The 16,636-nt window shown below is 41.3% G+C and overlaps 2 protein-coding genes across 4 annotated transcripts in view; one reads left to right on the forward strand and one right to left on the reverse strand.

The window, feature by feature from the left end:
* smarcd2 (SWI/SNF related BAF chromatin remodeling complex subunit D2) overlaps positions 1–14,996 on the forward strand; it is a 46,851-nt gene extending 31,855 nt beyond the window's left edge. For both annotated transcript variants that reach the window (XM_072249017.1, XM_072249015.1), the window contains 2 exons: positions 3,755–3,856; positions 10,706–14,996. In XM_072249017.1, the coding sequence (XP_072105118.1) occupies positions 3,755–3,856; positions 10,706–10,759 (156 nt within the window). In that variant the 3' untranslated portion in view covers positions 10,760–14,996. The remainder of the gene's footprint in view (positions 1–3,754; positions 3,857–10,705) is intronic.
* Positions 14,997–15,848: 852 nt separating this feature from the next.
* psmc5 (proteasome 26S subunit, ATPase 5) overlaps positions 15,849–16,636 on the reverse strand; it is a 37,319-nt gene continuing 36,531 nt past the window's right edge. For both annotated transcript variants that reach the window (XM_072249018.1, XM_072249019.1), the window contains exon 13: positions 15,849–15,997. In XM_072249018.1, the coding sequence (XP_072105119.1) occupies positions 15,944–15,997 (54 nt within the window). In that variant the 3' untranslated portion in view covers positions 15,849–15,943. The remainder of the gene's footprint in view (positions 15,998–16,636) is intronic.

Below are 16,636 nucleotides of genomic sequence, written 5' to 3' on the forward strand. Positions count from 1 at the left end.
TTTCACCTGCCCTGTCTCATTCCCTAATAGGAGATCCAGTATTGCACACTGTCACGTTGGGACTTCTGTGTACTGATTAAGGAAACTTTACTGAACACATTTGACAAACACTATCCCTTCTAGTCAGTATAGGAGTCCCAGTCAATATGTGGAAAGTTAAAATCACCTACTATAGAACCTTGTGTTTCTTGCAACAGTCTGCAATCTCTTTACAAATCTGTTCATCTAAATCACTTAAACTGCTGGTTGGTCTGTAATATAGCTCCATTAACGTAATCGTACCTTTCTTATTCCTTAGTTCCACCCATAAAGACTCAGTAGATGAGTTCTCCCATCTGTCCTGGCTGAGCACTGCCGTGACTAGTAACACCACCCCTTCCCCTTTAATCTGTCTACGACAACGGAATCTCAGAATATTGAGCTGCCAGTCTTGTCCATATATAACATATAACCATATAACAATTACAGCACGGAACCAAGACTCATTAATGACTACAATATCATTATTCATGTCTTGATTCATGCCCTGAGCTCATCCGCCTTTCATGCAATACTTGCATTGAAATACATGCAGCTCAGAACACTAGTTGCAATATGCTCACCCATTTGAGTCCTAACTTTGTCTAAGGTCTTAAGAACATCTTTCTCCACAACCTCTCCACCATCTGTTCTGGCACTCTGGTTCCCATCCCCTTGTAACTCTTAGTTTAAACCCCACTGTGCAGCATTAACAAACCTTCCCACTAGGATACTTGTCCCCCCTCCAGTTCAGATGCAAACCGTCCCTTTAGTACAGGTCCCACTTTCCCTGGAAGAGAGCCCAATGAACCAAAAATGTGAAGCCCTCCCTCCTACACCAACTCCTTAGCCATGTGCTAAACTATATAATCTTCTTAATTCTGGCCTCACCAGCACATGGCATGGGAAACAATCCTGAGATCACAACCCTGGAAGTCCTGCCCTTTAACTTGGCACCTAACTCCCTGAACTCCCTTTGCAGAACCTCGTCACTCATCCTACCCATGTCATTGGTACCTACATGGACCACAACCTCTTGCTGTTCATCCTCCCACTTAAGAATGCTGAGTACTCGATTCAAGATGTCCTAGACCCTGGCACCCAGGAGGCAACATGCCACATGGAAATCTCATTCTCGTCCACAGGACTTCTTTTATGTTCCTCTAACAAATTCCCTAACACCACAGCTTTTTTTTCCTCCTCCCCCCCCTCTCCTCCTCCCCCCCTCTCCTCCTCCCCCCCTCTCCTCCTCCCCCCCTCTCCTCCTCCCCCCCTCTCCTCCTCCCCCCCTCTCCTCCTCCCCCCCTCTCCTCCTCCCCCCCTCTCCTCCTCCCCCCCCTCTCCTCCTCCCCCCCCTCTCCTCCCCCGTCACAGAGCCAGAGACCTGACTGCTGTGACTTTCTCTGCTAGGTCATTCTCCTCCCACCACTGCCCCCCCTCCCAAAAACAATATCCAAAGTTGTTGAGGGGGGTGACCACAGGAGTATTCTGCACTGGCTCTTTAACCCCTTTCTGACTGTCATCCTGTTTCCTGTGTCCTGCATCTTGGGTGTCAGTTGCATGCTATATGTCCTGTCTGTCACTGCCTCAGGCTCTCAAATGATCCGGAGTTCATTCGGTTCCAGCTCCAACTTCTTAATGTGGAGTGTTAGAAGCTGCAGATGGATGCACTTCTTGCAGGTGAAGTTCTCTGGAACACTGGAGGATGCCTTCCCACATCCTACAAGAGGACCATTCAACTATCCTGCCCGGCATCCCTACTGTTCTAATTGTCCATATATAAAGAAGGAAACAATAATTAAACTGGGGAGAAAAAGTCTACCTACAGCTTTTTTGCCTTCTCTCACTCAAGCTTCTCCTCGCTGAAGCCTCAAAGCTAAAACCTCAAATAACCACTCTAGTGCTGTCTTCAACAATGGTTTCCCCTCAAATGTCTTTGACACTGAATTAGTTTAGATAATCTTGAAATACAAACATTTCAAATAACCTTGGAATGATTTTAAACTTGATCCAAACATTTCAACTTCTGCAGCTTTTTTATCTAAATGGTCTATTGAAACTTCCTCCTCTAGTACATACCTGTAGTGTTTCATTGCTATATTTTCCCAGAACTTTAAATCACTTTTACGTGCAAAAACTACTCACTTCATTTTGTATCTTTGAACATAATAAAACATCCCCAGGCATTTCACAAGCACTATCAAACAAAATGGCAAGCTGCAGAAGATATTGAGGGCTGATGACACAAGCACTGAGGCAGATTTTAAGACTTTCTTTGAAAAAAGGAACGAGGGAGACAGGGGAAGCGGTTCAGAAGGTATAGTTCAAAGTTGAGTTTATTGTCATATGACCAAGTGCAATGAAAAACTTGCAGCAGCATCACAGGCATGCTGTATTCTCAAGAAAAAAAACTAAGCAAATTATATACTTATTACAAAAATAACAGAAAATCCGAATTTGTAGTGCAGAGTGGTCATAGTGTTGCAATATGATGTGATTAGAGTTGTTCAGGTTGGGCCATGAACTGAATGATTAAAGGGAAGTAGCTGTTCTTGAACTTGGTGGTGTGGGACTTCAGGCTTCTGTACCTCCTGCCTAATGGTGGCTGTGAGAAGATAGTGTGGCTTGGATGATGGGGTTTGATGATAGATGTTGCTTTCATGAGGCAGCAGCAGCACCTGTGGATCCCGCAGGAGAGGGGTGGGAAGTGTGCTTCCCATGATGTATTGGGTTGAGTCCAGTATTCTGTAGCTTCTAGCATTCAAATTGCCATACCAGAGAGTGATGCAATCAGCCAGGATACTTTCAAGAGTACATCTCTAGAAGTGTTCGGTGACATGTTGAACCCTTTAACCTTCTGAGGAAGTAGTTTTGTACCTTCCTTGGGATTGCATCTATGTGCTGGGACCAGGACAGGTCATCTGGTATGTAAATGTCCAGGACTTTATAGCTGATGGTTTTATCCACTGCCAATCCCTCAGTGTAAACTGCCACATGTTCACCCTCCCTCTCCCTTCCTGAAGTCAACAATGAACTCTCCAGGTTTACTGATATAGAGTGAGTGATTGTTGTTGTGGCACTTCTCAAACAGGCATCCTGGTTGTGTTGGCAACAATGGGGCATATGTATGCAGCACTATTTTAGCAGAGGAATTAACCCCGTGTGTTTTGAACATCACCGTTACATCATGGAGCTAATATTATGGATGGAGTATTAACTAATTCAAGGTTTCCTTCCCAATAGGAACCTTGCACTTCAGTGAGGAATTTTGAAGCTGTTATCAAAAACTTCTTGGGCTTTTCTTTCTCCACAGGAGTTAGTTGTCCGTTTAATTCAATTTATTTTCAACATTATCTAGGTTGGAATTTTGGGAAGGAACTCCCATGTTCTCAGTAAACATACCTCAAAGTTGGAAAAAAAAAACAAAACAACCAGTCGCTTCTCATAATTCCTGCTCTGAGCAGATTATGGTACAAACTGGAAGACATTGAAAAACCTGTACACCATAAATTTCAAATATGGTGTATGTAAACTGGATTTGGGACTTGGGTTTGGGCCCACCAGAGGGAAGGGCACTTCAGTCCAGAACCTTGTTCAAATCTGAGAGGGCAAAAACAATATTTTAAGTATTGTATTTGCCCTCATAAACACAATTCCAGCTCAATCACACAGTAATAGTTTAAAATTTACGCTTGATCTATTAGTATTCTTTAATGTTCCTCTGTACCAAATGCAGATTATGACTGATGTCATTGGGAACCCAGAGGAAGAGAGAAGGGCTGAGTTTTACTATCAACCTTGGACACAGGAAGGAGTTGGAAGATTCATCTTTTCAAAGGTACAGCCAATAATTTTTGTACAACTGTCATTGCCTTTTTTTCTTCGTGGCACACAGTGAGGTTTAATACTTTTATGGTTACATTCGCTTTCCATTCCTTTCCATACATGGTACCTTAACTCATGGGTTCTGGTTTAATAGTAACTTTACAGTTCCATGAGTAAGATTTTACAAGCACTCAGGATCGCCAAAAAAAAAAAAGGCAAAAATAGACAATGGAGAGGAGAAAAGGTGAATATTGCTGTTGCAAATCTGAGATGACAGTGAAAGAAATTAGGACATTTTGCAGTTAGGCAGTTACTGAAGGATGAGAAAATGTATTAACATGATGGGACAAATATCTTTCTTCGTGAGAGGTCATCATAGATAGGAACCAAGCTCACTTGGCTCCTGTGAGGACCAGAATGCTAAATCTCCGGTCATGGTTCAGGTAGTCTTGAAAGTTAGGGAACAGCAATATTATAAAGAAAAAATGAGACCATGTAGCATGGGAACAGGCTTTTCGGCCCACAATGTTGTGCTGAACCAAATAAATTACTAATCAAATGGCCAACTAAACTAATCCCCTCTCTCTACACAATGTCCATATCTCTCTAAGCACATGAATGTGAGGAAAATATCTAAATGTCTCTTTAAAATTCCTAATGTACAGTATCTGCCTCTACCACCACCCCAAGCAGTGCATTCCAGGCACTCATCACTTTTTTTTAAATCAACAAACTTGCCTCTCACATCTCATTTGAAATTACTCCCCTCGCCTTCAATGCATGCCCTCTGGTATTAGACATTTCAACCCTGGGGGAAAGATACTCCCTGTCTACTCTATCTATGCCTCTCATAATCTTATAAACCTCAATCAGCTCTCCCCTCAGTCTCCACTGCTCCAGAGCAAACAACCCAGGTTTGTCCAACATATCATTATAGCACATCCTGGTAAACCTCTTCTGCACCTTCTTCAAAGCCTTGACATCCTTCCTACAATAGGGTGACCAGAATTGTATGCAATACTCCAGATGCAGCCTAATTAGTTTTATGAAGCTGCAACGTAACTTCCTGACTTTTGAACTCAATGTCTCAACTAATAAAGACTAATATATGCCATATGCCTTCTTAATCACCCTATCAACTTGTGTAGTCACTTTCAGCAAGCTATGAAATTGGACCCCAAGATCCCCCTCCTCATCAACACTGTTAGGGTCTTGCCCTTGACAGTGAATTGTCTGTTTACATTTGACCTACTTAGGTGCAATACTTCACATTTGGACGAGTTTAAACTCCATCTGCCACTTCTCTGCCCATATCTGCAACTGATCTATGTTGTCCGCAATCCACCAATCTTGATATCATCTGCAAATTTACTAACCCCCCCCCCATCTACATTTAATCCAGGTTATTGAAATACATCACAAACAACAGAGGTTACCACTAATCACAGTCCTCCAGCTAGAATTAGTCCCATTGACCACCAGCCTCTGTTTTCTATGTACATGCCATTTCTGAATCCAAATGGCCAATTCAGCATTGATCCCATGCATCTTAATTTGCATGAACCTCCCATGAGGAACCTTGTCAAACGCCTTACTAAAATTCATGTAATGACAGCCACATATTTACCTTCATTAATCGTCAAAAAACTCACTCAAGTTAGTAAGACACGACTTTCCTGCACAAAGCCATGCTGGCTGTCCCTAATTAGGCCATAGTTCTTAAAATGTTCATAAATCCTATCCCTAAAACTTCTGTCCAGAAACTTCCCTACCAGATGTGAGACTCACCAGTCTGTAGTTTCCAGGATTATCCCTGGTACCCTTCTTGAACAATGGAACAACATTAACTACTCATCACTCTTCCGGGACCTCGCCTATGGCTAGAGAGGAGACAGATATTAGTCAAGGCCCTTTGCATCCAAGCAAATGTTCCCTCTTTATCCTTGAGTGGTCCCACCCTCTTCAATAATCCAAGTCAGTTTCCTTGTCACACAAATACAATTGATATGTGGAAGGTGCCACCAGAGGGAGGTGGTGGAATTGGATATAATAACTATATTTAAAGATATCTAGACAAGGCATAACAGAATACAAAACTAATGCGGGCAAACAATGGTGTTAATGGGCAAGTATGATAAGGGCCGGCTTCTTTGCTGTACAACTCAATGACTTTGATTTATCATTTGCTTCTAATTTACCTGATTGGTTGCTCAAGCTAGAAATGCCCTGCTTACCCCATTCATAGCACTTGTATACCTGCCCCGATCTGAGTACAGTTACAATGATTATAGCATAAAATGAGATCCAAATATCATTGTCTATGTCTCACTTCCAAGCGCTCCCATGTACAGATCCAGCTTGCAAAGATGAGAAAGCCAGCTTTAAATACTACTCTGCATAATGCTTTTGTCCCTTTCCTTATTTCAAACGTAATGCTTCACTTTCTTTCTGAGGTTGTCCAGAAATGCAAACTTGGATAACTTTGGAGACGGTGATCACAATTCTATCTCCTTTACCATAGCATTGGAGAGGGATCGGCACAGACAAGTTAGGAAAGCGTTTAATTGGAGTAAGGGGAAATATGAAGCTAGCAGGCTGGAACTTGGAAGCATAAATTGGGAACAGATGTTCTCAAGGAAACCTACAGCAGAAATGTGGCAAATGTTCAGGGGATATTTGTGTGGAGTTCTGGATAGGTATGTTCCAATGAGACAGGGAAAGGATGGTAGGGTACAGGAACCATGGTGTACAAAGGCTGTTGTAAATCTAGTCAAGAAGAAAAGCCTACCAAGGTTCAAAAACTAGGTGATGATAGAGATCTAGAAGATTATAAGGCTAGCAGGAAGGAGTTTAAGAAAGAAATTAGGAGAGCCAGAAGGGGCCATGAGAAGACCTTGGCGGACAGGATTAAGGAAAACCACAAGGCATTCTACAAGTATGTGAAGATCAAGGGGATAAGATGTGAGAGAATAGGACCAATCAAGTGTGACAGTGGAAAAGTGTGTATGGAACCAGAGGAGATAGCAGAGGTACTTAATGAATAAAAGGCAAACAACAGGAATTCTGCAGATGCTGGAAATTCAAGCAACACACATCAAAGTTGCTGGTGAATGCAGCAGGCCAGGCAGCATCTCTAGGAAGAGGTACAGTCGACGTTTCAGGCCAAGACCCTTCGTCAGGACTAACTGAAGGAAGAGTTAGTAAGAGATTTGAAAGTGGGAGGGGGAGGGGGGAGATCCAAAATGATAGGAGAAGACAGGAGGGGGAGGGATGGAGCCAAGAGCTGGACAGGTGATTGGCAAAGGGGATATGAGAGGATCATGGGTCAGGAGGTCTGGGGAGAAAGACAAGGGGGAGGGGGGGACCCAGAGGATGGGCAAAGGGTATAGTGAGGGGGACAGAGGTAGAAAAAGGAGAGAGGGAAAAAGAATGTGTGTGTATAAATAACGGATGGGGTACGAGGGGGAGGTGGGGCATTAGCGGAAGTTAATGTTCATGCCATTAGGTTGGAATATAAGGTGTTGTTCCTCTAACCTGAGTGTGGCTTCATCTTTACAGTAGAGGAGGCCGTGGATAGATATGTCAGAATGGGAATGGGATGTGGAATTAAAATGTGTGGCCACTGGGAGATCCTGCTTTCTCTGGCGGACAGAGCGTAGGTGTTCAGCAAAGCAGTCTCCCAGTCTGCGTCGGGGTCTCGCCAATATATAAAAGGCCACATCAGGAGCACCGGACGCAGTATATCACCCCAGCCGACTCACAGGTGAAGTGTTGCCTCACCTGGAAGGACTGTCTGGGGCCCTGAATGGTGGTAAGGGAGGAAGTGTAAGGGCATGTGTAGCACTTGTTCCGTTTACAAGGATAAGTGCCAGGAGGGAGATCAGTGGGGAGGGATGGGGGGGACGAATGGACAAGGGAGTTGCGGGGGGGGGGGGGAGGGAAAGATGTGCTTAGTGGTGGGATCCCGTTGGAGGTGGCGGAAGTTACGGAGAATAATATGTTGGACCCAGAGGCTGGTGGGGTGGTAGGTGAGGACCAGGGGAACCCTATTCCTAGTGGAGTGGCGGGAGGATGGAGTGAGAGCAGATGTGCGTGAAATGGGGGAGATGCGTTTGAGAGCAGAGTTGATGGTGGAGGAAGGGAAGCCCCTTTCTTTAAAAAAGGAGGACATCTCCCTAGTCCTGGAATGAAAAGCCTCATCCTGAGAGCAGATGCGGCGGAGACGGAGGATTTTGCCTCAGTTTTCACTATGGAGAAAGATCTTGGCGATTGTAGTGATGACTTGTAGCGCATTGAAAAGCTTGAGCATATAGATATTAAGAAAGAGTATGTGCTGGAGCTTTTGAAAAGCATCAAGTTGGATAAGTCACCGAGACCAGACGAGATGTACCCCAGACTACTGCGGGAGGCGAGGGAGGAGATTGCTGAGCCTCTGGCGATGATCTTTGCATCAATGGGGACCGGAGAGGTTCCGGAGGATTGGAAGGTTGCGGATGTTGTTCCCTTATTCAAGAAAGGGAGTAGAGATAGCCCTGGAAATTATAGACCAGTGAGTCTTGCTTCAGTGTTTGGTAAGTTGATGGAGAAGATCTTTAGAGGAAGGATTTATGAATATTTGGAGAGACATAATATGATTAGGAATAGCCAGCATGGCTTTGTCAAAGGCAGGTCGGGCCTTACGAGCCTGAGTGAATTTTTTGAAGATGTGACTAAACACATTGATGGTAGAGCAGTAGATGTAGTGTATATGGATTTCAGCAAGGCATTTGATAAGGTACCCCATGAAGTAGGCATGGGATCCAAGGGGATATTGCTTTCTGGATCCAGAACTGGCTTGCCCACTGAAGGCAAAGAGTGGTTGTAGATGGGTCATATTCTGCATGGAGGTTGGTGACCAGTGGTGTGCCTCGGGGATCTGTTCTGGGATCCCTTCTCTTTGTGATTTTTATAAATTACCTGGATGAGGAAGTGGAGGGATGGGTTAGTAAATTTGCTGATGACACAAAGGTTGGGGTTGTTATGGATAGTGTAGAGGGCTGTCAGAGGTTACAGCAGGACATCGATAGGATGTAAAACTGGGCTGAGAAGTGGCAGATGGAGTTCAACCCAGTCAAGTGTGAGGTGGTTCATTTTGGTAGGTCAAATATGATGGCAGAATATAGTATTAATGGCAATACTCTTGGCAGTGTAGAGGATCAGAGGGATCTTGGGGTCAGAGTCCATAGGACATTCAAAGCTGCTGCGCAGGTTGACTCTGTGGTTAAGAAGGCATACGGTGTATTGGCCTTCATCAGTCTTGGGATTGAGTTTAGGAGCCAAGAGGTAATGTTGCAGCTATATAGGACCCTGGTCAGACCCCACTTGGAGTACTGTGCTCAGTTCTGGTCGCCTCACTACAGAAAGGATGTGGAAACCATAGAAAGGGTGCAGGGGAGATTTACAAGGATGCTGCCTGGATTGGGGAGCATGCCTTATGAGAATAGTTTGAGTAAACTCAGCCTTTTCTCCTTGGAGCAATGGAGGATGAGAGATGATCTGATAGAGGTGTATAAGATGATGAGAGGCATTGATCGTGTGGATAGTCAGAGGCTTTTTCCCAGGGCTGAAATGGCTAACACTAGAGGGCACAGTTTTAAGGTGCTTGGAAGTAGGTACAGAGGAGATGTCAGGGGTAAGTTTTTTTTCTTTCACATAGAGTGGTGAGTGTGTGGGATGGGCTGCTGGCAACGGTGGTGAAGGCAGATACGATAAGGTTGTTTAAGAGACTGCTGGATAAGTAGATGGAGCTTAGAAATATAAAGGGCTATGGATAACCCTAGGTAATTTCTAAGGTAAGGACATATTCGGCACAGCTTTGTGGTCCGAAGGGCCTGTATTGTGCTGTAGGCTTTGTGTTTCTAACTTTGTTGGTTTAGATGTAGTTAAGGTGCGGCTAGGTGTGGTAGTTTATTCAGTATGCAGTGAAGTGGAACCTGCTAATAAAGGCAGTGTCACTCCAAATTATTTTTTATGTGATTTTTGTGTGTGAACAGTAAGTATTGAGACCTTTATAGATGACCTTCATAAATTTGAGCCACAAAACCCCCAATTAGGAGTATCTGGGGACTGGATGCACTTCAGAGCTCACACTAATTTATTCCAGGAGTTTTTCCATTCAAGTCCATGAATCCAACTCTTTTATAAGAATAAAGCAGCCAGCTGTGCTATTGATTCCATTACTGGGAACCTGTTAATGACCTTAATATAGGCTCCTAGGGATGGAAAGAATGGGATGTCTACTAACTGTGCATTTCTTATGAAATGGCAGCTTGTTTGCTTATTAATGTTACAATATTCTCAGCAGTAAGTGTAACGCACAACCATGGTACTTTGCAGATGACCTGTTCAGTTAACAGGATATATGCTGTACTGTTATAAAGACCCAAGTTAATTCACTAACGCATCACAAGCACAATCACCTTTCAGTTTTTCTCCATTCATCCTGTTGGTAGTCATTCATCAAGATTTAGCTGTATGAAACTTGGTGGCAAAGAACTGGGAGTGGACAAGTTGCCCAGAACCATATTACCTAACTTATAAAATGGGGAAAATCCTTAAAGACACTAGGTTACAAGCGCAAAATGTTTATGTAATAACATCCCCAACTTCCCCCTCCATTATTTGGAAAAAGGTGTTCTTCTAGGGAATCAGACAGTGCAGGAAATGTGCCCAGACTGGTTTCTCATTGTCACAACTTCAAAGATTTTAGCTGGTATGGCAGGGGACAGATAGTTGAAGCAGCAACAAGAAAAAAAAAATCAACCAATGCAGTATCAAATCAGGCACACAGCATTAAAAATGTAATCTTTTTGTTTCTGTACAGGTTCAGCAGCGCAGACAAGAACTGGAACAAGTACTGGGAATACGTTTTACTTAGATGCCATAGTGCCTCCCTTCCAAAGAACTGGAGCTTAACACTCATAAGTGATAACTTGCACTGCTTTTTTGACATCTGAGAACAGCCTGGTTGAGTAACTAGCAAAGAAACCGCTCTTTACCAGGGACATTCTGGAACTATTTTTATAAAATTTTACCACTTACAAAAAGAAAAGATAAACAATATTTTAGTGCAAAATCCACTCCCTTTTCCTGCAGTGGTGATTCAGAGAGCTGCTACCACTGGCAGAAATAAATTTTTATGTACAACTATTGTTTACCAATTCAAGGATGGTTCACCCAATCTTTGATTACTTATAAACAGTTAATTTGTCTGAAAGTCCATAGTGCAAATCTGCCTTGAGGTTTATACATCTCTTACCGCTTTAAAAAAAATGCACAATCTAAGTGACTTGTAATGTAACCCCCTTCCAAAGTGAATACATAGTAAACCAAAAGAACAGGATCCCCTGGGATATTGAAGGGTGTTTTAGACCTAAAAGAACATGAGTTCTGGCTACAGCATCATAAGGATAAAAACCACATTTTGTTGTAAGGCTCATTGGCACTTGCAATCAATCATAGTTTTAATTAGTTATGCATAGAAATCTTGCATTCTAGGTGTATCAATGCAATTTGCACTTAAATTCGTTGTAATTTCTGGGTTACGGTGTTGTTTCCCCATTTAAAACATTTCAAAGTTTGAAGTTGGAGTTGGCAGAATACTTTGTTTTCTGAGTATTATGGGAACATACGATTGGACCAAGCACTGTCAGTCTCTGTAGAGTTCGAATCCTCTTGACTTTAATCAATTTGGCCTTTTGAAGGATAGATTAGCAAACTGGAATTGGATCTGAATATTATAGCTTCAAGCCAAGGTGACAACAGTTATGTTTGAGGGATTATTTCGATCTCTGGCCAAAGAGTATATGTATCCTATTACATGGACCACTGGTCTTATCAGATTAGTGATAAAGATGAACATTTACCCAGTTTGTCTCCCTGCAGTGCAGTGACAATCCAAACTGCATTGCTTTTCCTTGTACTTCAGTTTCTAGAGCTGTATGCTGTTGTGCCTTATTTGGTTAACTGGTTTCTTGCAAGGACATTTCTGTCAGTATGCTTCACAATGGTGTTACAATTAAAAAAGTAAGAATAGTTTGTGAAAATAGTTTGAATACAACCCAAAACACTGGTTGCAGAAGGGGAATAATGCAGGAGGATAAATTTGAGTTAGTAATATTAAATTAAATACTGGTGTGAATATTTTGAAGTCAAGGTAAACTGTATTTATTAGAATTGTCTGGGATACGTGGATTTTGGATAGTTTGAACCTTGCATAATTATCATTTAAACATGTTTTATCATTTGACTGTACTTCAAGACTTGCTTACTCTCTTGAAAAATTCCTGAAGGGATTTGTCATTCAGAGAATGCCATTCGTTCAAGCTAACAGAAAAGTTTCTTCTGAAATCAATGTTTGTGTGCACGTAGTTGATATCAAAATGATAATTAAGTTCAAAACAGTTACATAATGCCATGAGCTATTCTTAGGTTGTTTAAGTGTTTAATTATTTAAAACCACTGTTTTGTTGGTGTTCAAACTCAATTTTCTTGAAAAAGTCAAACCAGTGCAATTGGTTCTTTGAAATGACAATTTACGAGAATAGATTTTAAACCCAAGAAATGCTCGAGCATGCTGCCAGTGTCGGTGGAAGTGCAAACACTATAGTAACTGAATTGTAATGAACATTTAACTCTATTTTAGATTCTGCAACTCAATTTCAAATTCATGTCGTTTTATGCAAAGAATAATCAAAATAAAGTTGGTCATATCAGAGCCATATGGAAAATAATAGTTAAAATGCACTAACCAAAGCACAGAAGCTCAAATAATGGAGCACCTACTTTATTATAGAGAACCTGCAACGAAACATAGGTTCTATTCCCTGGTACAACTTAATACAACTCTGCAAAGAGGTGGGTCCAAATGATCTGAACAGGAATAATGAAGAATGTTCCATTAAAAATGGAATTAAGATCCAATTTTATATTTGTATTAATTTCATTAGTTTAATTTAGGGAAAAAATGTTGCTTTCCAATAGCGTTGCAGAGTTGCTTTTTGTAATAAAAAATGATTTCAGGAAGCTAAAGCTTAAGGGTACAGAGGTGAATATTTTAGAAATCGCATTTTTAATTAAAATTGCTAAGTGCAAATTTAAACATTTAATCTGAATTAGATTTTTGTAAAGCTTTAGCTCTAAAGGTTTACTGTGTGAGTGTGGAGTAGTTTAGCATGGGTTTTGAAGTACAAGGAAATTGCTTTTGTGAGATTGTGGTAACTTAGATGGTTATGTGATAAAGGCATTAGCTGTAGCAGGAGGCTTTGTCTCTTAAGTGTACCAGAATTACACAAACATAATTAATCATAATCTACACTTCACACATAGCCTATGACCCACATAAACCTCACAAACACTATTGGCTAATTTCATAGATAATAAACCTTCAAAGTACAGCTGGGTGTTTGGTCCATTGACTCCATGCAAACTCCTTGTAGAGCACTCCAGTCAGTCTCATTTCCCCATATCTCTGAAAGCTGAGCTTAAATTACTTGGACTGTTTCCATCTTTGGTGAAATTCAATATATTCAATAGGAACTTCCAGTAAAAGCATGCCTTATTTGCAAGTTCTGTGATATGGTTCCTTGGAACTATGTCCCAATGAGCAAAGTAATTATTTTCCGTAATAAACCTTTTCTGGGGACGTTCACACTATTCATTTCACCCTCACCAAATAACTTGGGCAATTTAAAAAGACAGGGCATGGCAGCTGCTGCTCTTTGGAGTACTGGTTCCTTCTTGGAACACACCCACCCACGTTCTTCTCTCTTCCCCCACCCCACCATCCTGCCAACTCAGATAATATCACTTACTTTCCCACCACCAAGGATACTAATTGAATCTATCACAGTACTTCAGAGTTTCAAACAGAAGCTATTATAAGCAGTAGTTCCTGCAACCCTGATTCAATGCTGAGCTCTGGTGCCACCTGTCTGGAGTTTGCATGTTCTCTCTGTGACCATGTGGGTCTCCCCATGTATTTTGGTTTCCTTCCACATCCTAAAGAAATGGCATGGTAGGTTAATTTGCCACTAAATTGCCCTTGGTGTGGTAGAATTGAGAACATTAATGAGAATGTGGGAAGAATAAAACGCAATTAGTGTAGGATCAGTGTAACTAGGTACTTGATGGTTGATGTGGGCTGAAGAGCCTGTTTCTATAACTAAGATTCAATATTTAATCAAACTAAAATTGAAATTATGTATGCTATTTTACCACTAAACTAGACATTTCATTAAGATCTTGTCAATCATTCAATAAAAGGTAGCCATATTGGTTAGTGTGACTGAATACAAAAAACCATTAGAAATTTTTCATCAAATTGGAATAGTGAGGTCTTCAACAGGCTTAATGTTGAAGTGCAGTTAATTGAATTACAGCACAAAAATTTGACACTGGGATCAATATTATATTCTCCACATTTCAATGTGGAAAAGGGTGATTAATGAGACATTCTTCCTGTTGTACATAACATGCAGCTGATTAGTGCAACAATTGTTAAGTGAAGCTTTAAGTGTCTATATTTACAGATCTTAAATATTTATATGCTTTTGTATTCAATGCAGTGGTATATAGGACCAAGGTACACACTATTTCTGCTGAGAATGCCTGTATTAATTAGGTACTGGGGTCAAGGTGAAATACTGATTCAGTTTAAAAATTGCAGCTTTGGAACTGGAGGTGGTTCAGCTGTGTTCCATTTTCCAAAGTTCTTCAAAGCAAATATGGTCAAAGTAGCCACATTCTGATGTTTCAACTGTCTTCTTATGCAGCAGTTTTAGGGAAGCACTAGTGGAACTCTAGTTGATGGATTGCACTCAGCAATTCAATGCTTGGGAGCTTTGTAGCCTTTAGTGGACAGCAGGTATAAAGAAATTACAGTACAGTGTTTTACTGGCTTATAGGAATTCAGTGTTCCAATGGCAAATATCAGGCTATTTTTTTAAAAACACTGCTCAGCAGATACAAAAAGATTAACCATATTTACGTTGTAGTTTGGTATTTATTCCATTTGGGAGAACATTTGTACCAGAACTAATGCGGATTACACCTGTACCAATTTGCTGTCGAAGTTTTGCGTAGAAAATAAAAAATAAAGATAGTAGTAAAATTAATTTGTTTATTTTTCATGTTTTAGGTGGTGGAGGGAGGGGGCAAGATGGCTGAATTGGGTAAAATGCACAATTCAGTTCTGCAAGGATTCTCCCACTATGACCAAGAAATGGTGCATCTGGTGGAATCCTGCCTCAGTGCCAGCAACTGGAACTGTCTTCACCTCTGATGCTTTGTGTGGAGTTTGCACATTCTGCCTGTAACCACATAGGTGTCTTCTGGTTCCCTTTCACATCCCAAAAATGTGCAGGTTGATCAGTTTAGTTGGCCCGCTGTAAATTACCTCTGGGCTGGCTGGTGGTGTAGTGGAATCAGCACTGGACTTAAAGGCAGATGGTCCCAGGTCCCACCCTGGGCAGCAGCAGCATCTGTGCAGAAGAAAGGCCTGGCAGTCTACTTCTGTATCTTGCCATGAAAACTCTATGGTCCATGAGGTCATGAAGAGTCAGACTCAACAACAAGAGATTACCTCTAACAAACAAGGAGCATGTGCATATGGTGATAAGAATGTTGGGGAAAATACAGCAGAATTAGTGTAAAAACTGGTGCTTCTCAGCAGGATCTTTAATGTACCAAACAGCCTCTTTCCATGTTGTATCTCCCACAACTCTAACCCATTTCTTGGTTTGATCAGTCAATAAATGCAAATAGCTTTACTCTAGCCAGATAGTTTTTTTTTGGATCATGAGCAAAGTTGGCGCAAGACCTCTGGGAATTACCAACTGCATTGTCTTGACAGATTAAACTAAGATTTTTAAAACATGCAAAAATACCTTTACCAGATTAACACTCGATGGAGTTCATGGAAAGAAGTATTTTCATATTTTACAGCTGCTAAATTAACCATCAACAAATTTCTAGTTTTATGGCATTTATTAAAGACAAATCTTGAATAACTTGACAGTTTCAAATAGCCAAGTCTCATATCAACCAGCTTCACTGCATGCAGTTACTTCCAAAGCTTTTTGATAGACATGTTCTTCTCGCTGTCCTTTTGCATTACCTGCAATGAAAGGATAATGCTGGTAAACAGGATTATTGCAAAGAGCAGTGAATAATTAAGTGACTGAAAGTTTAACAGAGATCCCTCAAGTGCCAAAAACAGACCAGAACAGTTGTTCTTTTATTGGAAATACCAACAGAAAAATGAGATTAGATGAAAGTTTTGGATCGCAAACACGAGGAATTCTGCAGATGCTGGAAATTCAAGCAACACACATCAAAGTTGCCGGTGAACAAGGCAGGCCAGGCAGCATCTCTAGAAAGAGGTACATTCGACATTTCAGGCAGAGACCAGGATCTATTTTGCTGAATAGGAACGTGGACACCAAGTTGCGACATGCCAGTAATCAAAGTCACCCTTTTATGTTAGAATGTGTGCCAGTCAGATTCCAAGGAAGTATCAGAAATATCTCCAGATCAGTTGCAGTGGCAAGTAAAAGACAGGAGTGTAATATCAAGTCAACACGCATGGAATGAAGCCAGTACAAATGAATGCAATGTACTGAAAAGCTGGAAAGCTCAAGTCACCATATAGAAAAATATGCAAATAGATTTAGAAAAGCAGAAAATAGATTATTCAATTAAATATGCTGCAGGAATGATGAACAGGCATTTTGAATTCCAGAAATATAGCCTGTAC

The sequence above is a fragment of the Mobula birostris genome, chromosome X (assembly GCF_030028105.1).
Source record: "Mobula birostris isolate sMobBir1 chromosome X, sMobBir1.hap1, whole genome shotgun sequence".
Lineage (NCBI taxonomy): Eukaryota > Metazoa > Chordata > Chondrichthyes > Myliobatiformes > Myliobatidae > Mobula > Mobula birostris.